General features: G+C 41.4%; 1 protein-coding gene across 1 annotated transcript in view; it reads left to right on the top strand.

Annotated features, from left to right (window-relative positions):
- The window catches only part of PHAF1 (phagosome assembly factor 1), a 1,784,739-nt gene that overhangs the window by 450,969 nt on the left and 1,308,687 nt on the right, over positions 1 to 25,083 (top strand). The window contains exon 3 of the mRNA XM_044081838.1: positions 13,746 to 13,829. Within this exon, the coding sequence (XP_043937773.1) occupies positions 13,746 to 13,829 (84 nt within the window). The remainder of the gene's footprint in view (positions 1 to 13,745; positions 13,830 to 25,083) is intronic.

Below are 25,083 nucleotides of genomic sequence, written 5' to 3'. Positions count from 1 at the left end.
GCCAAGTTCCATTGACTGAATCCTGATCTTTTTGACAAAATGAAGTTTTCCCCACATTTCAAACAGATATTCTTATCTCTATAGCTGTAAGGGTTACTAAAGAAATGTAAATAGTGAACTGCTCAGTGCAAACAAATCTTTACATTAATAGCATTCATTAGATTCTATATCTTAAAATGAGATTTTGTAAGTCACAATAAACACAGAAAACATTACTTTTGAAATATTTTGTAAACAAATTACAATATCTTAGTAACCACTCAAGCAGCACACACATACTGTTAGAAGCATTTTTTAATCCATCTGCCAGATATCTTGAAGCTGAGCAATCCTGTCAGTTTTACTTGATTGTTGAGATATTTAGAAAAATATTAAAATTTTGACAATATTAATAGATAGCATAGGAACAATAGTTTATTTCTATTTAGCTGCATTAGACACGTGAAATATCAGTGTGGTTGTGTTTCCCGTAATTTAAACTTTTTAAGATAAAATCTTTCAGTGGCTTGTGCATAGCATGGTTTTGGAATTATTGATGCAAATATTAAGCTGTAATAGATATAACTACAGTATAACTGCTGCCATCACTATACTGTAAAGAGTTAAATTTCATACACTTCAACTTGCTGCCTCTATTGGACTAGGCTGTGACCTGAAAATGGTCTTGTGACCAGTCCACTTACTGTTATCAAACTGAAATAAATGCATAAATAAGTTAAAAAAAAAAAATAGGGATAGCAGATTTTCAAGGTGGTCTTTTTTTCTGGAAATTGTGTACAGGGCCATAAAAAAGTTCCTAGAACACTTGTTTGTGTCTTTCGGCTTTTCCCGGTTAGGGGTCGCCACAGTGGAACTCCCGTCTGCTAATGATTGGCAGTTGATTTTTACATACCGGCTTGCCAGGCCTGACGCACAACCTTCAACGAAGGTAAGCCCATTCACGCATGTCTCCACGCAGAAGACGCTCTAGCTGAGAATCGAACCGGACAGCGTTTTACTGTGAGGCGACAACGCTGAATTAATATTTTAAAGAAAAATTTTTGTCCTTTACAGTTCACATCTTTAAAAGTACTGTAACATAGGACCCAGTAAAACACCAATTAAAATACAGTGCATGCAACTGATAGATTCTAGTTAAGTCACTAATTGTGCATACCTATAACTAACATGCTGTTTGTCGTAAGTATTTTTGGTGAACAGTAAAGTTTATATTCAGTCTCTCACCAGGTTATTGAAGTTCAGTCATTCAAGCCGACATAATTAAACAGGTTTTCAGTGAAAGACTTTTAAGTTGGTGCATAGTCTCCCATTGGATTCATGCAGGAAGCCAATCTTAGATTCCTTCATCAGTAGAACTACCTCTGAAGTTGCCAAACCTAAAGGTGTTATGTTATAATTCCTTTTGTTATAAACCAGTCTGTATGGCTAAGCTTGACCAACTGGACTTTTGATGAACTTATTGTTGACTGGATACACACATACTGTTATAGGAAATACTATGAAATAATAGTCTGAGGAGTATGCTGCTTTGCTTACGTAGTATTTTTGCAATGTATTGTCTGTGTCATTGGTACCATTTTGATGTTGAAATGTGATTCCCATGCTTCCTTCAGTTTAATCAGTATAAAGTTGTTTAGCAACTGAACCCTGCTTTGTGATTGTCATATGCAGTAATGTTTTATGTCCTTCTATTCCTATGTTGCAGTATTCTTAACCTTAGGGAGTTGCTGCCTGCATCACCAGACATCTGTCCAGTATACCAAAGTCTTGAGTGCAGGGGTACGTGCGACATTGCATGTAAGAGCCATAAACTGACACTGGCTATATCTGTGACGTCTGCACGTACCCAGTTCAGAACTTTTCTGCCGCAGTGAGTTTTAGATGTTCCAAACGAAAACAGTCCTTGAACCAAATAAGGAATCAGATGCAAAAACCAGAGAATACAAGAAAAAGAAAAATAATATGGTTCCACACAGCAGTGAAGATCAATATGTCCTTTATTGTAGTAGGTAAGCGCTTTCTCGGAATAACATCCGCTTCATTTGATGAAGCGGATGTTATTCTGAGAAAGCGCTTACCTACTACAATAAAGGACATATTGATCTTCACTGCTGTGTGAAACCAGATTATTTTTCTTTTTCTTGTATTCTCTAGTTTTAGCTGTTCGTTTGTCAGCTCCAGTTATTGGTGTATGTTTGGGCTCGCCTGTCGATTCTCCATGACCGCTCTTGGCTGTTTGCATTCAGATGAGTACCCTTGTGGGTTTTTTTTTCTATTTTATTTACTTTTTTCAGACGTATGTCATCTAGGAAGGGAAAGTGCGCTTGTGGAAGACAGATTCCACATAAGGATACGCATGATCAGTGCTTATTTTGTTTAGGGGCAGGTCACGATTATAAGAACTGTGATATTTGTCAATCCTTTGTCCCTAAAACCCTTAGAATCTGTCTGTTGGCATTAAATCTCTACTTGGAGAAGCAGCATCTCTGATGTTTGGCATCCGGGATGGAGGGCAGATCGGGCAACTCCGATGAGCTGCCAAAGAAGAAGGCTAAAAAAGTTAGGCCCGACGTCCAAGCTGTGCCTCATGTGGCCAGTGAAATTCTACAGGTGAATGTCAGCTCAGAATCACTTTGGACTTCAAGTGTTCCACTGTTACCTGGAACCGGAGTGGAAGCTGTTACAGTGGATACCCAGACTGTGTCCACTGATGCCTTACAACCGTCAGGTTCTGATGGTGAGGGGGGGAACCATAGCTCGTGGCATTGGAGGGGCCTTCCACTGCTTTGCCATCCACTCAAACATTCACATCCAGCCCTTCTACTGCCTTGATTACCTTAAAAAGGAAGCTAAAAGAGAAACACAGGGCTAAAGAGGCCTCCCCCAGCTTGGAAAGCATTCTCACAGTCTCTGTCCAAAGCCTTTCAGGTACTACAGGCCCATATTCCTCAGCCAGGCCTTCCACTTGGTGTACAAGAAGAATCAGAGGAAGGGGCTTCCTCCTCTGATGAGTCCCTGACTTATTGCTCACAAATGGATTCCCCTAAGGATATTGCCTCAGAAGAAGAAGAGTCCAACACTCCTGACTCCCCTGGAGAAGATTTCTCTCTTGGGGATACTATTTCCCTACTTAGCATTTCAATTAGGAGGTATTGGATGTTTCAGGCACCAAGAAAAGATATTTTGAACTACTCCAGATGGAGCAACCCTCACCATCTACAGATCTGCCTTTACTCCCGGCATACTAGGATGCTTTCTTAGCTGCTTCCCAGAGCCCTGAGTCACAGCCTCCTTCTAACAAAGAGAGCAGACAGAGTCTATAAGGTTTCTGAAAAAGAACAGTACCTTTTTAAGAATCCGCCAGCAGATCCTGCTGTTATTGCAGTCTCAGCTGACAAGTCTTCCAGGCAGCTTCCTTCATCTTCCTTATTTCCCACTGACAAAGACAGTAAATTCATTGATAGGTTGAGAAAGAAGATTTATACTTCCTCTGCCTTGGTCATAAGAGCACTTAATTACCAGACTCATATGGCCACGTTTGCTCTAGACTCCCTGACTAATCCCCCTGCTTTGCTATCAGACATTCCTGACTCTCCAGCTAAGGCTCAATTGAATACCCTTCTATCCACAGTATTCCAGGTGACACGACATTCAATTAAGTGCAGCTATGATGCTGTTGAAGCCTCTTCCAAATCAACTGCTTCTGGTTCAGTCTTTACGAGGTTTTCATGGTTGAGACTACAACCACTGCCTTTGGATGTCCAGGCTAAATTGTTAGATGCCCCTTTAGACAATTCAGCACTCTTTGGAGCTGCCTCTTTACAGTTACTCAAGTCACTGCAGGAAAAAGGGAAAGACTTACAGAATCTGAAACATTTATTGGTTTCACCTGCTCCCAGATTCCATAGGAACTATCCCCAAAAGCCTAGCTTTGTCAGGAGGCAGTCTTCCCATGCCTCTGCTACCCAGTCAAGGGGACGGAAACAAACAAGGAGACAAACTGTCCCTAGATCTTCCTCCTCTTACACACTTCCTTCCTTTCAGAGGCAGCCAGACCCAGATAGAGCTCCTCCACTGTGACTTTCTTCCCTTACCCACCTCCACCCCTCTCTCCCTATGCCTAACCCTATCTCTACCCTCTTGGCAGAAAGTAACCACAGGCAGGTGGGTGCTTTCCATCATCGAGAGAGGATACTTCATGACATGGTAGACATCTCCACCATTCCACAGAGTTCCACAACCACCATTCAGTCAGCTTTCATTATTTCCCACTATCTTGACCCAACTCCATTCTCAGGGCACTATAAAACAAGTACTCGAACAAGTAGCCAAGGGTTTTTTCTCAAGAATGTTTTTGGTTCCAAGAAAAGATGGTCCTTGGAAACCCATACTCGACCTTTCTTACCTCAATTTCTTCCTCAGGCTGCCTACCTTCAAAATGCTCGCATTACATCACCTCCTTCCCCTTGTTTCTCAACAAGCCTTCATGGCCTCCTTGGATCTGAAGGATGCCTATCTACATATCCCTATTCACCCCACTTACAGAAAATTTCTTCATTTCTCAGTGGGTTCCTCACATTTTCAATTTACTGCTTTACCCTTTGGGCACTCCACAGCACCAGGAGTATTCATCAAATGTCTAGCCCCTGTCATTGCATATTGCAGACTTCAAGGGATACAAAAGTATCCTTACCTGGATGACCTTTTGATCCTACATCAAGATCATCGCACTCTATCTCAACACCTGGACTTGGTTTGCAGGATCCTACAGAATCTAAGCTTCACTGTAAACTGCCGAAAGTCTCAGATGACTCCCTCATAAAACCTAGTTTTCCTGGGGTGCAGAATACGGGCAGACTTGATGTCGGTCTTTGTCCCCAAGGGGTTGGATCATGAATCCTTTTTAAAGCTGTAGATGATTTTCACCAAGGGTACTAGGTTTTAGGCCTGGGGCCACTGTGGGTTAGGGGCAGATGCTCCTTTACAATCTGATGTGTTGTTTGGTTCGCCTGTGGAAGCAGTTCTAAAGAAAATGGAAGACAAGGCTAAGTCTAGGCAGACTGTTCAAGACCTTTTGCAGGCTCAGCCTCCGAAGTTTAGTAGAAATTGGCCTACCAAGGGGTGGACATGTCCTGCTTATGATTCCCAGTCTAGGGGTAGGTCTAGACGTGGTAGGGGCAGAGCTCAAGGTTCTTTTAGGCCTAGAACAGGGAGTTCCCCTGCTCAGTCTTCTGGTGAGGGCAGGGGTCAGTCCTTTCGTAAACAGACCCAATGACCTGCCTTTTCAGCTGCCAGAATCTTCTCGTCTGGCAGCACCTTTGGGAGGAAGGTTGGCTCTTTTCAAAGAAAACTGGAGTTTAATTACCCAAGACAGATGGGTATTGGATATCATTCACCAAGGTTACAGGTTTTATTTCCATACTTTGCCTCCTTTCAAGGGATTGCCAGACTTTCCTCCTCAACAAAGAAAGAGGCTCACAAGCAAATTTCTCTGTTGCTCCAAATAGGGGCCATTCAGCCGGTTCCTGTGCCAGAAAGGGGCCTAGGATTTTATTCTCGCCTGTTCCTAGTACCAAAAAGGGGAACACGTGGAGACCAATTTTGGACGGTCTATCCTCAACACTTATCTGGACATTCCCAAGTTCAAAATGTTGACGTTACAACAGCTTTTACCTCTGCTGGGCAAAGATCACTGGATGGTAACTTTGGATCTCAAGGAAGCTTACCTTCATGTTCCTATCAGACTAATTTGCAGGAAGTATCTGCGTTTCGAGCTGGAAATTCTCATTATCAGTTCTCTGCATTGCCCTTTGGCTTATCTACTGCCCAGAGTATTCTACAAAGGTTCTGGCTCCAGTGATAGCTTTCTTCAGGCTGAAAGGAATACAAATCTATCCTTATTTGGACGATTGCCTGATTCTGGCTCAAGGAAGGGACGTGCTTCTTCAGCATTTGGAATATGTGATAGCAGTGCTAAGATGCCTAGGGTATTCTGTGAACGAAATTAAGTCCAGTCTAGTACCCTCTCAAGACATGTGCTTTCTGGGTGTGAGACTGAATACAGCAACAGATGGCCTTTTAACCCCGGACAAACAAAAGAATCTTTCTTTACTTCCATCAACTCTCTCATCAGTCGGGCTGACTGCAAGGACAGTCCTTCAAGCCTTAGGGTTCATGGCATCTTGTATTCTGGTACTTCCCAATGCCAAACTGCATATGAGGAAGCTACAATGGTATCTCAAAATGTATGGACACAGCACTGCCAGGATTTGGACACTGTCATTCAAATAATACCTTGCATTCAAAAGGAATTTTTGTGGTGGGCTCAGGAATGTCACCTAAACAAGGGACTCTCTGTGACCCGGCCAGAGGCTAGTCAGATTCTAACGACAGATGCCTCAGACACAGCTTGGGGAGCTCATCTGAATGGAAAGTGGATACAAGACAAGTGGCCTGCCAGACTGCAGCATCTACATATCAACATGAAGGAGATGTTAGCAGTCCAGTTTGCGATACTGGCTTTCAAGAATTTACTTCTTCCAGGGCAGGTGTTGATTCTAACAGACAACACAACTGTCATGTGGTACATCAACAAACAAGGGAACACATTCTTATCCTCTATGCAGGCAAGCAATGATTTTGTGGGAGACTGCGTTAAGCTTGCAACTGAATCTTCAAAAAGGTTTCTGCCAGGAGCACAGAACTCCTTAGCAGATGTGTTAAGCAGGCAAATCATGGATCCCCACGAGTGGAAACTGATCTTCATGTATTTCAGACATTGACAGTGTCATGGGGAACTCCAGACATAGATCTGTTCGCTTCTCCACTAAACCACCAGCTGCCAAAGTTTTGCACGAAACGGTTTCATCACACAGCCTGGAAAGTGGATGCTCTTTCTTTCAGTTGGAAAAATCTTCATGTGTATGCCTTTCCACCTCTGTCTCTCCTCCCAAAGGTACTCCTAAAGGTCAGACAAGACAAGCCAAGGATGATTTTAATAGCTCCAGATTGGCCTCGGCAGCACTGGTACCCATTGCTGAGGAGTCTGGTAAAGAAGCCTCCATGGTCCTTACCTTTGATTCCACACCTATTGTCTCAGAAGGACGGGCATCTACTCAATGTCAAGCTTCACTCTCTTCATCTAACAGCCTGGCATATTCTGTTTTGAACCATAGCAGGTCTCAGCTTCCTCAACAAGTTTTGAATGTGATTATGGAAGCCAAGAAGACCTAGTGCGAGGAAAGTGTCACGAGGAAAATGGAAGAGATTTTTATTTTGGTGTGCAGCAAAGGATTTGGATGTTTCTGAGCCAAATTTGAGTGTGGCTCTTCAATATCTTACTGAGTTATTGGACAAAGGTTTGTCTTTCTCTTCCATTAAGATTCATGCTGCAGCAATTTCAGCTCACTATGATTGTGACCCACCATTGTTTTCTCATCCTTGTTCAAGCAATTTCTTAGAGGGCAAAGAATATAAGACCCCAGAGAGCTCCTACTCCTGCTTGGGACCTCAATTTTGTGTTGGAGAAACTCACTCTACAACCTTTTGAGCCTGCAGCTACTGCTGAATTGAAATATTTGTCATGGAAGACTGCTTTTTGTTAGCCATTACCTCTGCAAGAAGGGTGTCTGAATTGCAGGCCCTTATGGCGGTTGAGCCTTTCCTGATTTTCATAAGGATAGGGTATCTTTACGTACTAATCCTTCCTTTATGCCTAAAGTGGTTTCTAGTGTGGCTTTAAACCAAACTATTCATTTGCCTACCTTTATGCAAATCCCCAAAATAAGGGGAAAAGATTTTGCACACTTTAGATGTACACAGGCAATTGCGTTATTATTTAAGCAGGACTAAGGATTTTAGGCAGTCTCAGCAGTTGTTTGTTTCTTTTTGTTTGGGTTCTCAGGGTAAGCCTGTGTCAAAACAAACTATTTCTAAGTGGATTGGGTTTTGCATTACTTTCTGTTACTCCCATCATGGCAAGGAGATTCCAGCTGGGATTAGGCCTCATTCCACTAGGGCTACTGCCACTTCCACAGCATTTCTAAGGGGGGTGGCAACTAAGGATATTTTGGAGGCAGCTACTTGGAGTTCAGTGCATACCTTCTCTAAGCATTACCACCTTCCTCTCTACTCTAAATCTAGGGCTGGGTTTGCCACTGCTATTTTACAGGGCATGTTGTCAGCTCCTGCTTCTTTGTGATTTGCCATCCTCCCTTACCTCTGCTTTGGGATTCTACCCAAGTGTCAGGACTGCAGCAATGTGAGATGAAGAACATAGTACAGTTTTGTACCTACCATAAATGTAGATGTTGAAGATCCACATTGCTGCAGTCCAATTTACCCTCCTCCTTCCTCTGTGTTTAGGGGTGGTTGTGTGGGTGGGATTGTACCTTTCTGTCTTTGTATATATTGTACATATATTTGGTACAGGGGTGTTTGGTGTGTTGTTGTTTTTTGGTTTGGCCTTATCTTTTTAGGGTCTTCTGACATCTGGGGCAAGAAAAGACTGAGGAAATGACGTCGGTCATGCGCATTTGTACCCTGACGCCCTGACGTCAGACTAATGCGCCTTGACCGACGTCAGCCTTATACTTTGGTATTCGGGCCGACTGGGACAGCGGACTACCCAAGTGTCAGGACTGCAGCAATGTGGATCTTCGAACATCTACATTTATGGTAGGTACAAAACTGTACTTTTTAGCTGTTCGTTTGTCAGCTCCAGTTATCGGTGTATGTTTGGGCTCGCCTGTCGATTCTCCATGACCGCTCTTGGCTGTTTGCATTCAGATGAGTACCCTTGTGTTTTTTTTTTCTATTTTATTTACTTTTTTCAGACGTATGTCATCTAGGAAGGGAAAGTGCGCTTGTGGAAGACAGATTCCACATAAGGATACGCATGATCAGTGCTTATTTTGTTTAGGGGCAGGTCACGATTATAAGAACTGTGATATTTGTCAATCCTTTGTCCCTAAAACCCTTAGAATCTGTCTGTTGGCATTAAATCTCTACTTGGAGAAGCAGCATCTCTGATGTTTGGCATCCGGGATGGAGGGCAGATCGGGCAACTCCGATGAGCTGCCAAAGAAGAAGGCTAAAAAAGTTAGGCCCGACGTCCAAGCTGTGCCTCATGTGGCCAGTGAAATTCTACAGGTGAATGTCAGCTCAGAATCACTTTGGACTTCAAGTGTTCCACTGTTACCTGGAACCGGAGTGGAAGCTGTTACAGTGGATACCCAGACTGTGTCCACTGATGCCTTACAACCGTCAGGTTCTGATGGTGAGGGGGGGAACCATAGCTCGTGGCATTGGAGGGGCCTTCCACTGCTTTGCCATCCACTCAAACATTCACATCCAGCCCTTCTACTGCCCTGATTACCTTAAAAAGGAAGCTAAAAGAGAAACACAGGGCTAACGAGCCTCCCCCAGCTTGGAAAGCATTCTCACAGTCTCTGTCCAAAGCCTTTCAGGTACTACAGGCCCATATTCCTCAGCCAGGCCTTCCACTTGGTGCACAAGAAGAATCAGAGGAAGGGGCTTCCTCCTCTGATGAGTCCCTGACTTATTGCTCACAAATGGATTCCCCTAAGGATATTGCCTCAGAAGAAGAAGAGTCCATCACTCCTGACTCCCCTGGAGAAGATTTCTCTCTTGGGGATACTATTTCCCTACTTAGCATTTCAATTAGGAGGTATTGGATGTTTCAGGCACTAAGAAAAGATATTTTGAACTACTCCAGATGGAGCAACCCTCACCATCTACAGATCTGCCTTTACTCCCGGCATACTAGGATGCTTTCTTAGCTGCTTCCCAGAGCCCTGAGTCACAGCCTCCTTCTAACAAAGAGAGCAGACAGAGTCTATAAGGTTTCTGAAAAAGAACAGTACCTTTTTAAGAATCCGCCAGCAGATCCTGCTGTTATTGCAGTCTCAGCTGACAAGTCTTCCAGGCAGCTTCCTTCATCTTCCTTATTTCCCACTGACAAAGACAGTAAATTCATTGATAGGTTGAGAAAGAAGATTTATACTTCCTCTGCCTTGGTCATAAGAGCACTTAATTACCAGACTCATATGGCCACGTTTGCTCTAGACTCCCTGACTAATGCCCCTGCTTTGCTATCAGACATTCCTGACTCTCCAGCTAAGGCTCAATTGAATACCCTTCTATCCACAGTATTCCAGGTGATACGACATTCAATTAAGTGCAGCTATGATGCTGTTGAAGCCTCTTCCAAATCAACTGCTTCTGGTTCAGTCTTTACGAGGTTTTCATGGTTGAGACTACAACCACTGCCTTTGGATGTCCAGGCTAAATTGTTAGATGCCCCTTTAGACAATTCAGCACTCTTTGGAGCTGCCTCTTTACAGTTACTCAAGTCACTGCAGGAAAAAGGGAAAGACTTACAGAATCTGAAACATTTATTGGTTTCACCTGCTCCCAGATTCCATAGGAACTATCCCCAAAAGCCTAGCTTTGTCAGGAGGCAGTCTTCCCATGCCTCTGCTACCCAGTCAAGGGGACGGAAACAAACAAGGAGACAAACTGTCCCTAGATCTTCCTCCTCTTCCACACTTCCTTCCTTTCAGAGGCAGCCAGACCCAGATACAGCTCCTCCACTGTGACTTTCTTCCCTTACCCACCTCCACCCCTCTCTCCCTATGCCTAACCCTATCTCTACCCTCTTGGCAGAAAATAACCACAGGCAGGTGGGTGCTTTCCATCATCGAGAGAGGATGCTTCATGACATGGTAGACATCTCCACCATTCCACAGAGTTCCACAACCACCATTCAGTCAGCTTTCATTATTTCCCACTATCTTGACCCAACTCCATTCTCAGGGCGCTATAAAACAAGTACTCGAACAAGTAGCCAAGGGTTTTTTCTCAAGAATGTTTTTGGTTCCAAGAAAAGATGGTCCTTGGAAACCCATACTCGACCTTTCTTACCTCAATTTCTTCCTCAGGCTGCCTACCTTCAAAATGCTCGCATTACATCACCTCCTTCCCCTTGTTTCTCAACAAGCCTTCATGGCCTCCTTGGATCTGAAGGATGCCTATCTACATATCCCTATTCACCCCACTTACAGAAAATTTCTTCATTTCTCAGTGGGTTCCTCACATTTTCAATTTACTGCTTTACCCTTTGGGCACTCCACAGCACCAGGAGTATTCATCAAATGTCTAGCCCCTGTCATTGCATATTGCAGACTTCAAGGGATACAAAAGTATCCTTACCTGGATGACCTTTTGATCCTACATCAAGATCATCGCACTCTATCTCAACACCTGGACTTGGTTTGCAGGATCCTACAGAATCTAAGCTTCACTGTAAACTGCCTAAAGTCTCAGATGACTCCCTCATAAAACCTAGTTTTCCTGGGGTGCAGAATACGGACAGACTTGATGTCGGTCTTTGTCCCGACACAGAAAGTGGAGTCTCACCCAGTTTTTCAAAACCCTACTACCACTACCATCCATCTCAGCCAAAGAATTCCTGAGAATCCTGGGATGTATGGCATCCTTGATTCCCATGATCCCTCTAGCCAGGATGCACATGAGGAAGTTTCAGTGGGTACTGAGAAATTCTTAGAACCAACACTCTCACTCCTTGGAAGCAAGTCTTCCTCTTCTTCCATGCCTAAAAAAGGAACTCTACTGGTGGATTTCAGCTATCACCTTCAATCAAGGGGTGGCCTTGCAGATTCCTCCACCCACACACAGTCTCTTTACACAGATGCATCAGACCTAGGTTGGGGGGCAATTCTTCACAGTACCAGCATCCAGCACAAAGTGCAGGAAAAATGGTCCATTCCAGAAAGAAAGGACCACATCAACCTAAAGGAGTTAAGGGCCCTCTTCCTGGTAATACAGGCCTTTTAACAGATCCTTCTGCCAGGCACATTAAAGGTCATCACAAACAATATGACAGTCCTATGGTTCATAACAAACAGGGAGGAACAAAGTCCTACCCTCTTTGCAGCCTTGCTATTCAAATTTGGTCTGTGGCAACAACACTACAGATTCATTTACAGGAAGTTTACATTCCATCAGAAGACAATGTGATGGCAGACACCCTGAGCAGGACCTTATCACCCTCTCACGAATAGATGTTTCACAGGGAGGTGTTTCTGGAACTAGTTCACAGGTGGAGTACTCCTCAAGTAGATCTGTTTGCCTCCTCCCAGAACAGATAGATACCACTCTATTGCACAAAGCTTCCCTATCCACAAGCCTGAAAAGTGGACACCTTCTCATTTTCACGGGAGGAAATTTTCCTTTATGCTTCCCCCCCATTTCCTTTAATTCACAAAGTCCTCCTGAAAATACAGGACACACCAAAAACCCTGTTGGTGACTCCCTTCTGGCCAAGACTGCATTAGTTTCCCCCACTTTTCCTTTTAGCCAAGGGCAGTCACCACAGGTTACCCCACCGCTTTGACCTACTCACACAAGGTACTCTCCCTAAGGTTAAGAATACTGCAACACAGGAATAGAAGGACATAGAACAGTTGTGTAAGAACTTACCATAACCTTAGATGTCATCCTCTTCCATGTTGCAGTATTCCATCCCACCCACCTACCCCCTCTTTTCCTGTGGACCACATTATAAAATGAGTCCTTTCCCTGACTGCTGAGTTTGTGTCTGGCAGGGTTTTTTTTCTGCTTCACGCCTCCTAGTCCTGCGTGCTCTCTGTATGTGGAAATCAGTTCTGAATTGGGTACGTGCAGAAGTCACAGATATAGCTGACGTCAGTTTATGGCTCTTACAATGTTGCATATATTCCTGCACTCAAGACTTTGGTATAGTGGCTGGATGTCCGGTGCTGCATGCAGCAACTCCCTAAGGTTAAGAATACTGCAACATGGAAGAGAAGAATACCTAATGTTATGGTAAGTTCTTACACAACTGTTCTATATGTTTAATATGGGGTTATGCATTTTGTATTAAAGTTTGATATTGTAAATACTTGAAGAATTGGGGGAACGAGATGACTTTTTAACAATTCTAAATAGATTGTTCCATTTTCACTATGAATTGTGATTACTGTTATGATGTAATATTTTGAGGATCCCTCTCCCCTTTAGTGCTTCAAGCTTTCTGGACTTCCCAGTGCCCTCATCCATCTTGAGGTCTACCATCTCCTCCTTAATTGTCCAGACTTTCTTATGAGTGAGCTGGGTCTTGCATGGATCATAAGCTTCTGCCAAGAGTGAAGTTATTTTTTGCATGACTACCCTTGTATCCCCTCACCTTCCCTGAGCTTGTCTACTGGTGTACAAGTGCTGCCGTCTTTGGATCATGTGTTCTCTCAGGGAGTGCCTTAGACAAGCATCCCCCCTCCTTTCAGATGGGCACTCCCATCCCTACCTACCAGCACCTCAGATACTTGATCCCTACCTACCAGCACCTCAGATACTCGAGTCACTAATTGAACCCGGATCACCTGGGATGATGTTAGGGTTTTATCCCTCTAGACCATAATGCTGGCTTATCTTTTGGGTACTGTTATGTGAATCATTCCTTTCTTATCTGCTATATGATATTGTTAGTTTGTATGAGCCTTTTCTTCATGTATTGTGAGCTTTTCTAAAGTGATTAGGTGGAAGTGTTGTAGTAAAGATGAGACTTCCATTGCATAGCTGGACAAGGTTTTCATTTACTGATTTGACTGAGTAATATTATCAGTAGTGTGTGTTACATTTTCTCCTGATGTATATATATATTTTTTTTTTTTCATGTTTTGCAGTCTCCACTCAACCATGACCTCATTAATAACCTAACTCAGGATGGAATTAAGCTGTTGTTTGATGCCTATAACCAGAGATTGAAGGTAATCACCATTTGTTTTCCAAGCCAGCAGCAACATACATTTTGTATAGTTTGTTGGATATGAATATGTTGTTTCATTTTTGCTCTTTGTTTTGTATTAGGAGGTTGAGAGTATTGAGTGATGTGAATTTGGAGGTGTACTACAGTAGGTAACTACAGAGAATTACTCTTCTACAACATCCTTAGTCTGACAGAATTTGCCTCTTTCTCATCTCTGTCTAGGGGGGAAGTGTACTTCCTGTGTGTACCTGAAGTAGCCAGGTCATGAAACAGAGCCCACGCTGGTACTGTTTCTGCTCTTGGAAAAGATTGTAGTTCAGTCCAGCTACCTGTAAATGAAGTAGGGAAGAGCTGAGGCCTGCATCAAGTCTCTGAAACCGGTGGCAGTTGCAGATATCCAGTGCAGGAAACTGCTGGAGAGTCCTGGTACTGGAGCAGTGCAAGAGAGTGAGTCATTTCAGTCATATCCTCCTCATGCTGATTATGTCAAGTAGATAGCCTCATCCTATCATCCATTGTCTGCTTCCCATCAGCTAGCAGGCGGTTGTCATGCTCATGCCCTTTTCTGAGAGTACCACAAGAGGTGAACTCGCAGAAATCACTTTGATGAATACAACTTGAGCTGTATTCATCACTTTGATGAATACAGCTCAAGTTGTTTTCCAGGTCATTTGCACTCCCTAGAGTCCAAACCATGCATGCTGTCAAAAGGGCCTGCACCCATGGAGTGTTCCCTCGAGTCCCCTGACAAAGGTTGATTAATTGCAGTATGGAAAGATGAATTATTTTCCCGGGGCTTCTGACAGACTAGCAGGAATTCTGTCTTGCTAGGGATGAGCAGGCTACCATGGATCATCCCATGCTTCTTGGACTGCTGGAAAGCCACAGAAGTTGAACATTTGCTGTCCGTTTGACATTTTGTGAGACCTGTTATTGCAGTTGTGAGCACATACCTTTAGAGAACATAGGCTCATGCCACTGCCATCTCTGGGCAGCCCTCTTCTTTCTTGGCTAAGCTTCTGACAAACATTTACATTAGTGTAAAGGCCTTATTGCTCAATCTCTGTTGCTCAGAGAGACTTGTCTGTAAGCTACACAAGGGGTGGAAGTCTTCCTCTTGTTGTCTTTATTTATTTAGCTGTGCTATCTTTTTATATATGTATTTATGTATCTATTTTAAAGTTGCTAACTTGATAAATGAACTGGTCCAGAGTCCATTTTCAGCCATAACCTGGGCCACAAGGCAAACAAAAAGGCACATGATTATTTGCAAAATATGTACATAAAATTATATACAGTAGAGCTACAGGAAAATAGGTGTGGAAGCAAACATTATAGTTTCGAAAGCAATATTAGTAGGTATGATATTGTGACTAAGGAAAGCAATGTAATGGTGCATACAGTTTGTCAGCATTCACAATGAGTTGAGGAAGTTTGAACTCTTTACTAAGAGTGTCATGGCCTTAGTTATGGTAATGCATTGACATAGTCCAAGGTACCCAGAAAACGACGAACTCAGCCACTGATACAAGGATAATTCCAACTTTATTCAGCCAAAAAAAAAAAAAAAACATAAACGCTGTCTTTATACATTACTTTTTCGTTAAAACCTTCATCAGATGTGGACTGCATGTAACCAAAATCCTTTTATACCTCTAGTTCCCATCATTTCAATTAAGTAAGACACAATTAAAATTTAAAGGTACAGTGAAACTTGAAAACTGGGACAAGCCAGAAAGCTGATAGGTCAGTTATCTCAATTGATAGACGTATTGACTCCGCTCAGCCAATCAATGATCAAGGTGGTTTCCAGAGCCCCGGAGGGGCGGAACCAGGAAGTTGAGAGTACAAAAGGCTCTATATGGCATGAAAGCTGCAGTAATGGAGCTAGCTGGAAAAGGAATGACAATGGAAATGCTCGTTCTGGGGAAACAAACTTCCATTTAACACTAGGAGCCTTGAGAAGTAATGACTGTGAGGGTGAAATGAATGAAAATGATCTTCCTACCCCACTGCCAGGTCAAAAAAAAAAAAAAAACCAGACTTCTCCTGCGGCTTCAATGATGAACCAAACTGACATTAAGGACTGGCTACAGGTCAGCTGTTCTATTAATTTTAAAGACAATGCAGTTGAACCAGTTCCAATGAATGACACACACAAAAGTAAGTTGGCCAAACTTTCCAAGTTAATGCATAAATACAAAACTTTGGACATAGAAAATGCGTACCTTAGGCAATGCATATTAGAAGGCATTGTTCCTAAGGGTTTAAGAATATGTAAATATCCAAACAATGTTATCTCTGTCAGTATGTTTCATAAAGAACTAATAGAAATTTTTAATAGATGTGGACTTGACATGTTAAAATTAATGGTTAAGGAAAATGACAAGAATTAAGGAAGAACTACAGAAAAATTGAAATTTTAAATTTATTAAGAATGACCTTGTTCACATGATACATCAGAAAAGAAAAATATAATATTAGGTCAGAAATAGATAGTAAATGTGATGAGTTGGTTAATAAAAAGATAAAAAATCTGGATAGAGATATTCAAGATTATAAAAATAATTTGAGCTACCCAAACCATACAACATGTTTTGGGAGAAAATGGAAGTGATGAACAATATGTTTTTAATGCTGATGAGGGACCATGTGTGGGGGAACAAGTGAATGATTTAGATGATTTATCTTACTACCCAGCTTTGAGACGGTCAGAGAGAATTAAAAATAAAGGGAACATTCAATACCAACAAAACTACCAGACCTATTTTTAGAGAGGAGGGAGAAGGGGGAGGAAGAGGTACTGAATGTAGTTGGTACCCCTCACCTCGACTTGGAAAAGGATGATGACATGATAAAACAGGATGAAAATAATGAGTTCAGGTTTACAAAAAAATGGTTATAGTATAAACAGTTTTAGTGATACAGTGTTGAAGGGTGAGCATTTCAGTCTGTTATACAAAGGACTGAAGTTCAAACCTTTTAAAAAAGGAGATGTTACAAAAACCATACTAGATGTAAAAATGTTTACAAGAAAAATTAACTTAGGTTTATATTTCCCACAAGACAATACTAGCTTCCAGAATGGACAAACTAAATTAAAGAAAAGGAGTGTTTTTAACCCCCTCCCCCTACACCCTCAAATTAAGAATTTTGAGCAAGTGGTTGAGAAAGAGATTTGAAAAGGTTATGCCAAGGTCAAATGTAAAGCAAATCTGAATTTTGAAGAAGAAAAGTCAGAACGGTGAGAGTTATGAAACCAGATAAGGGAAGGGGGTACAGTTATAATGGACACACTTATATATGAAAGCAAAATGAATGATATTTTGATGGATACAAGTAGATATACAAGTGTGTCCAAGAACAAAATAAACATAGCGTACAGAAGAATTGACATGGCTTTGGAAGACTTACATTTGGAGGGTTTAATAGACCAAAATACCCTTAATTTTTTAAAAGTGGAGAAGCCCAGGATAACCCTCCATTTTGGAATCCCTAAGATTCACAAGAATAGTATGGAACCCTGCTAAGACCTATTGTATCTGCAGAGGGTTCAAAAACCTTCCCACTAGCATAAAATGTAGGTACTAAGTTAAAAAGAAAAAAATATTCTTGGAGATTCCTGGGATTTTCTGAGAGGGTTAAAGCAGACCATGTACAATGAGGAAATTTCTTTAACTATTGATGATGTTGACTGTTTTCCAGTATTCCACATGCAGAAGGCATGAAATTACTGGAAGAAATCATTTTTGAAGGTAACGAGTTAACACACAGTGAGAGTCATGTATGTTTGCAGTTGATGGAATTAATTCTAAAGTATAATTTCATATACTAACCAAACGAAGGGAGTAGCAATGGGGGCAGCATGTGCTCCTACATATGCAAATGTTGTCTTAGCTATGTGGGAATAAAAAATGGTCCTGAATTCAATATATAGGAACTGCTGGACCATGTACAAAAGGTTTTTGGATGACATCTGTATTTCATGGGTTGCCCCCAGAGAGAAAATATCTGATTTTATTATTTGTATATGTCGTGGTGGTACGGCGGTAGCGTTGTTAACTCACAGCAAGAGGTTCTCCCGTTCGATTCTCAGCTTGGCTTGGGAGTGCCTTCTGTGTGGAGTCTGCATGTCCTCCCTGCGGTTGGGTAGCATTCGAAAGACATGCATGCGTAAATGGGCGTGCCTTCCTTGAAGGTTGGGCGTCGAGCTGGCACCTCGGCGTTTCGTAAAAATCTACTGCCAATCATTAGCAGACAGGAGTTCTGCTGTGGCGACCCCTTACCGGGAAAAAGCCGAAAGACAAACAACAACAACAACTTGAATAGTACTACCTCATTTTTAGAATTCACCTATAAGGTATCTTATGACAACAGCAGTATTTGCATGTGGAAATCTGGAAGGAAAACAATGGGTTTAAGTCTAAACTATATAGGAACAGCACATTTTCAAACTCATACTTAAACTTTAACAGTGCCCACCCTGTGCACTATAAGAAAAATTTAGTGAAAAGTCAATTTTATAAGATCATGTAGAATGACTTCAAGTAATGTGGAGTTTGATAAAGAAATATGTTTTCTGGAGAGGTTGTTTAAGGACAGATCATACCCAGAAGAGATGATTGAACAAGCTAAAAAAGAAGTGTGTGAAGGTAGTCTAGGCAGATTCAAACCGATTTTGGGTTTAGATGAAGAAACAGGGTGTCCTGTTCAGAGTGTAAATGTGGAGCCATTTGAAAAAGCACTGGTTTTAGAATACAGTGGGAGTGCTAGTATGATTAGGAAAGTTATTGAACAAGAATGGGATAGATTTATTGGATTTACAGACCTGGACAAAATTCCTAAGAATAAGTTAGATTGTTTACAAAAATTCATATAACTTAAAGAATTTACTGGAAAAAGAATGTGAGCCAGAACAAATAAACAGAAAGAATATAGGTACATATAGATGTGGGCATTGCACACACTGCAGTTATATAGTAAACCAAGAAACATTTTTCTAGAGAGTAGGAATGTTTGGTTATATGGAAAAGAATACCACAATTGTGATACTAGTGGTTTAATATATCTAGCAGTATGCCAGGAATGCCAGTCATTCTATGTTGGAAAGACAGAAAGAAAGTTAAGGAGGCATATCTATGAGCACTGCTATGATGTACAAACAAGAAAGGAAACTAATGCTCTGTTTAAACACAAACAGGTTTGTGAAAAAGCCCACTACTTATTTTTTGTATTAGAAAGGGTAAAGAGACATACAAGGGTGGTCCATGGGAAGAAAGGATTGAATATAGGGAACTATGGTGGCAGGTCACGTTACAGGCCAATATGCCTCCAGGACTGAGCGAAAATATCTCCATAGTTCCCGTATTAAAATTTAGATCCATTAAGTTATGACTAATTTTTGTTACATTTTGTTATAAGTACATGGTTAAACCTGTTTTTTTTAAATATTTTAATATCTTTATCATTCTTTTGTACCTTTTTATTTAAATACTTTTTATGCAAACTTATTCATAAGTAATATGGTGTTATATACATTTTTATGTTTCAAGGATCTGGGTTCTAATACAGAATGCTGTTACTGAGGTCTTACACTTGTAGTACTTAAAAGATCACTAGGGGGAGCTCAAATGCAAGGTTTTTTGGTGTCAATTCATGCATTTTATATGTAGTTTTAATAGGAATGCATTTATTTATATATTTTTTACTCTAAGCTATTTATAAATTGTTTTTGAAGTGTTAAACTGTGTATGATTTTTTAACATGTTTTATTTAACATTTGTTAATCTGTTTTAGATGAATGTGTTGTACTAATATGTTATTTTAGATAAGTAGGCTTGAATATTCAATTTTCACTGTACCTTTAAATTTTAATTGTGTCTTAGTTAATTGAAATGATGGGAACTAGAGGTATAAAAGGATTTTGGTTACATGCAGTCCACATCTGATGAAGGTTTTAACGAAAAATTAGTATATAAAGAGAGCGTTTATGTTTTTTATTTTTTTGTTTGAATAAAGTTGGAATTATCCTTATATCAGTGGCCGAGTTCGTTTTCTGGGTGCCTTGGACTATTTCAAGTACTTTTTGGTGCCTTTGGCATTTTGCTTCTGTGGTTTTATAGTGATGCATTGCCTACCTTTAAAGAACACCTGAAACAATATTTACTGTGAATTAACTTTGCCAACAGACATAGTCCATGTAGGAATTATATATTCACTAGGTAGGTAGAAATTTAGTTGATAATAGGTTAACTAGCCAGGTTCATTAAAACACTTGCATTGTTTATTTCTCCTTTAAGGAAATTGTCAGGGTAATGAAGTCCACTAAAGTCCATCATGTGGCCCCCTCTGCTTTTTCCCTGTAAAGGACAAAGTCATTATATAAGCAGTAAAGATGAGGCTCTCTTGTTCATCCACCCAGCAGAACCAGTCTCAAGGATGTTTTGTTTGCATTTGCCAGACATTTTATTTATTTTATTTTACATTTGTTAACCGGGATAGTCCAACTGGATACGTGTCCATTTTCAGCGGAGGCCCAGGGAGAAAAGCTCCAAATCACATATACAAGCAATAACAGTAATAAGCATAGCAAATTATAAGAAGAACAGCAATTATAGAGGTGATACATTATTCAAGAGTCTGTTAACTAAGACAGAGTAGAAATTACATTCACAGAGGAGAAAAAAACATAAGAATTTAACAGTTTTTTATTAATTATGGCACTAGGGTAAAACCGTAGATACTTAAAGCAGCCCTATGGAATATACATTTTGCAATATAGCATTTTTCTATATAGTTAAATATTATGTAGTATTCTACAGTTTTTGGCACAAATAGGCATCAGTTAAGAGAGTATAATTGTCAGGGTGTCTATGGAGATTAATTTGGGTTAGTGCAGGGGCAGAGCCAGTGTTTTTTAAAATATTGTTTAAGGCCTTTTCTAAAGAGATTGAGAGAGGATTCAAGCGTAAGGTTGGTGGGGAGTAAGTTCCAGGTTTTGCCAATGAAGTTGGTAAATAGTGAGTCTCCAGCCCAGTTATTAGCTCTTTGAGTCTGGACCATTAGTTTGTTAGCTGAGCGGAGTGGCCTGGGGTGACATTACGATTTTATAATGTTTCTAAGGCAGGTGTTTTTTCTGGGTGTGTGAGAATTTTGTGCGCATCTATGAGCTGGTTGAACCGAAGTATGTTAGGGAACTCTAACCACCCTAGGAGCTCAAGGGTTTGGCAATGATGGGTCCTGTATGTAGAGTTGGTAGCAAATCTAGCTATATGGTTATAACTACAGGTGAGTTTATTAATTTCAGTCTTATTCAAGTTGGAGAGTAGAGGGGAAGCATATAGCAGGCTAGGGAGTAGATGAGAGCGGGCTATGGTGATATGGGCTAGTGGGGTTAGAAAAGGTTTATTTCTGTATAGTGAGCCGAGCTTTTGGTTAACAGCTTTGATGGTTTTATTTACATGCAAGTCAAATTTGAGATTGTTGTCAACTATAACCCCTAATAGCTTAGTGCTGATGTCTGGGAGAATAGCGATGCCATTGTTGGATGATATGGAGAAAGAAAGAGAAGTAGATCAACTGGTAGGGGTGAAAAGTAGTAATTTAGTTTTGTTAGGGTTTAAGAGCAAGCATTTATTAGCTAACCAGGTTTCAATTGTATTAAATGTAGTTTGGGTTAGGCTTTGAAGGTCTGATGGGGAGGAGACAGAACAGATTAGAGTGGAGTCATCTGCGTATTGGATGCAGGTGGCTTCTGGGATGGCTGCATGAAGGTTATTAATGAAAATGGAAAAAAGCAGGGGACCTAAGATGGAGCCCTGAGGGACTCCAAGGGTGAGAGGTAGGAGTGCGGACAGTTTGTCCTGCCATAGAACTGCTTGTTTTCTTCCACTCAGGATGTAAACCATTGAATAGCATGTTTGTCCAGGGTTATGTCTTCTAGAGAGTGGATTAGTAACTGATGGTTGACCATATCAAAAACCTTTGACAGGTCAAGAAAGAGGGCTGAGGAGAGCAAATTAGAATTCCGGTTTAGGTTAATAGTGTTGGTAAAGGAAAGGAGGGCAGTTGTGGTACTATGATGTGGCCTGAAACCATGCTGAGAATTGGCCAGTAGGTTGTTCATTGTAAGATAGTCAGTGAGTTGCTTAAGTATGCATTTCTCCATTATTTTGGCTAGGGGTGAGAGAATGGCTATAGGTCTATAGTTGGATAGCTCAGTAGAGCAACCCCCTTTGTGGAGAGGAATAACATGAGCTGTTTTCCATATTGAAGGAATGGAACATTCTGATAGGGTCCTATTGATCAGTATTGAGATGGGATATGCAACTACGTCTGCAGCTGTTTGAAGATACTCAGCAGGGAGATTGTCTGCAGATGGGGTGGTGGGTTTTAGCTTTTTGAGTAGTGAGTGGATAAGAGTGTGGTAGGGACAGGTTGAAAGTGAAAGAGAGGATATGAGGTGTCAGTGATTGAGGATGAGAGGGGGTTATCAGGAGTGAGCTGGCTAGCTAGGGTCTGGATAGTTTCGGTGAAAAAATTATTAAAGGCATTAGCAATGTCCTCAGGTGGCTTTTGACTGGAGTTAGAAGGAACAGGAGGGTAGATTGTCCAGGGTGGAGTAGTCGATTTATACCAGCCCAGAATTTTTGTGGTTTATTTTGGTGTTTATGCTGAAGATTTAGGTAGTATTTTTTTTTATCTGTCAGAATGGATTTTTTGGCATCATTTCTGAGTTGGCACAATTTAAGTTGATCTTGAGGGGATTTAGATGTGCGCCAGTTATCCCATGCTTTATTTCTCAGTTTGATTTTAGACTTGGTTTCTTTAGAAAGCCATGGTGTGGTATTCTTTTTAGTTTGAATAAAATGCTCAGGAGCATGGGAGTTGAGTACTCAAGAATTTGGTGTTAAAGTATGTTACGGCATCTTCCAGTGGTAGTTGTTTAAGGAGTGACCAATTAAGCAACTTGAGTTCGTTTTGGAAATTAATGGGCTTGAAATTCTTGTTGTTCCTGATAATTTTGTGTGTGGTAAGGCGGAGATTATCAACTTTATCCTTGATAATGTATGTTAGACAGTGATCGCTGAGATCATCAGGGAGGGTCCCAAATTTATATATATGGGGGTGATGAATGACAAGTATCCAGTCTAAGTTACTGGCTCTATTAGTGGTCTTGCTAGTCCTGGCAGTGGAAGAAATTAATTGTGAGAAACCAAATAGATTAATATGACTAACTGGAGTTTCAGATGTACATGTGTACCAGTCAATATTAAAGTCACATAGAACTATGGTTTCTTGAGGGTAGGTGACGGATAGCCAGTGGAGAATGCTTTCCAATGTGTTTATATTATTACCTGGGGGAATGTAGACACAGACAATGTAGATGGATTTATTATTATTAATTTGGAGTTTGGTCAGGAGGATTTCAGCATTATTAAAAAGTGGCAGTTGTGTGGAATCTCTAATTACACTTGGTGTATTTCTATAAAGTATTGCTATTCTACCCCCCCTTCTTGGCAATGCAGTCGGCTCAGTGTATATTATACCCAGGGGGGTAGAACTTCATTGTCAGTTATAGTAGGTTTCAGCCAGGTTTCTGTAAGACACACAATATCTGGGGAGTGAACAGCTAAGAGGGAATGCAGGTTGTGAATCTTATTTATACTTCTGATGTTTAGGTGAAAGGTTAGGATAGAGTTTGTAGACCTTTTAAGAGGCAAGGTATTAGTGGGGCTGCTTATTTGGGTTCTGTTTTCATTGGGTGAGGTAGGTCCAGGGTTGGGGTGAATATCCCCATCTATTGTGAGACTGTAGTGATGCTTGATAATGAGTTTTAAGATTTTATGTATGAGTTTTAGAAATTGTTTATTCTTAAAGTTGGACTGTCGGGATGTTCTTCGTGTTTCACTGTTGCAGTCATAACATTTGGGTAATCTGCTGGCAGGTTGCCCTCAGTCGGCCTGAATTCCAAAGTCTTCGGTCCTGCATCGGTTGCTGTCTTCTCTTCCATGACGTCAGGTCGTCAGAGGTATATAAAACATGCAGCCGATGCCACTTTCTTTAGTCTTTCTTGCCGCGTGGTGCCCGAAGCAGAAGCATTTCGCAAGTGCCGGTCGGCTGACTACTGAAATATTCGAGTTTGAGTTTCAGAACCGAAGTCTTCACTAAAGCTAAGTACCCCGTTGGGGAAACTTTTTTCTTGCTTTTTACCGATGTCAGAAAAAGTCAATAATTGTATTACTTGTGGGAAGCAAATACCTCATAAGGATTTCCATTTATACTGTATTCCTTGCCTAGGCCCTGATCACAACGTGCCTGGCTGTCGGTTTTGTGCTAGATTTAACCAACGCACTAAGTATTTTGGAAACAGATTTAACTAACCAGAAATGTCGTCGGATAGCAATCCAACTACATAAAAAACACAAAGAAAAGGACAGAGAAAGGCAGTCAAGATCCAAAACCGACAACGAAGCTTCTCCTAAGCCAGTCGCCGGTTCGCCGGTACTCAGTGAGGCGCTTTCGCAGCCCTTGATACCCGCTACCTTTGAGTTGCAGGCTTCTGCCGGCACCCATGTGGAGTCCGGCATGCCACAAGATACTCAAGGTATTGCACTGACAGATGTATTTCCCTCGGATGGGTCCGGAGCCGCTGAGCAGGCACCAGCTTCTGAGGGTGTATTCAGACCTCAACATTTGTATATCAAACCGACGACAGCTGCAAAATCAAAGACAAAAGCAACTTCTAAAACTAAAAAAGCGACGCATGAGCCACGTGCACAGGCCTCTATGCCTAAAAAACAGATGATCAAAATGGCTGAAGACCTTATTACCTTGATCAGGGGTACCCATCCCCCTCCAGATAAGAGGCCTAGGCAAGACACTGATTATGAATCTTCATATCAAGTTTCTATTTCTTCTGATTCCTCTTCTGATCAGGAATTATCTATACCTCCCTATGAGGATTCTGATGCTGAGGAGTCTATTCCATCTGCATCTCCTCCTGAGGATTATTCATTTGGAGAAACCCTGCATACTTTGAGGGAGCATTTTCACTGGGAGAGTCAAGACTTCTCAGAATCAGAAAAGAGGCTCAGGGATTTCCTTCTCCCGCAGCACAAGCCTTTAGCCATTCCCCCTGTTTTAGACATTGTGGATGATGTGATGTTCTTCATCCCACATTGCTGCAGTCCTAACACTTGGGTAGTCCGCTGTCCCTCGGTCGGCCCGAATATCAGAGTATTAGGGGGTACCAT

Source organism: Protopterus annectens, chromosome 8.part1, assembly GCF_019279795.1.
Source record: "Protopterus annectens isolate FY-2018-M chromosome 8.part1, PAN1.0, whole genome shotgun sequence".
In the NCBI taxonomy this organism is placed as follows: Eukaryota; Metazoa; Chordata; order Ceratodontiformes; family Protopteridae; genus Protopterus; species Protopterus annectens.
This window is presented reverse-complemented; position numbering and strand designations above follow the sequence as displayed.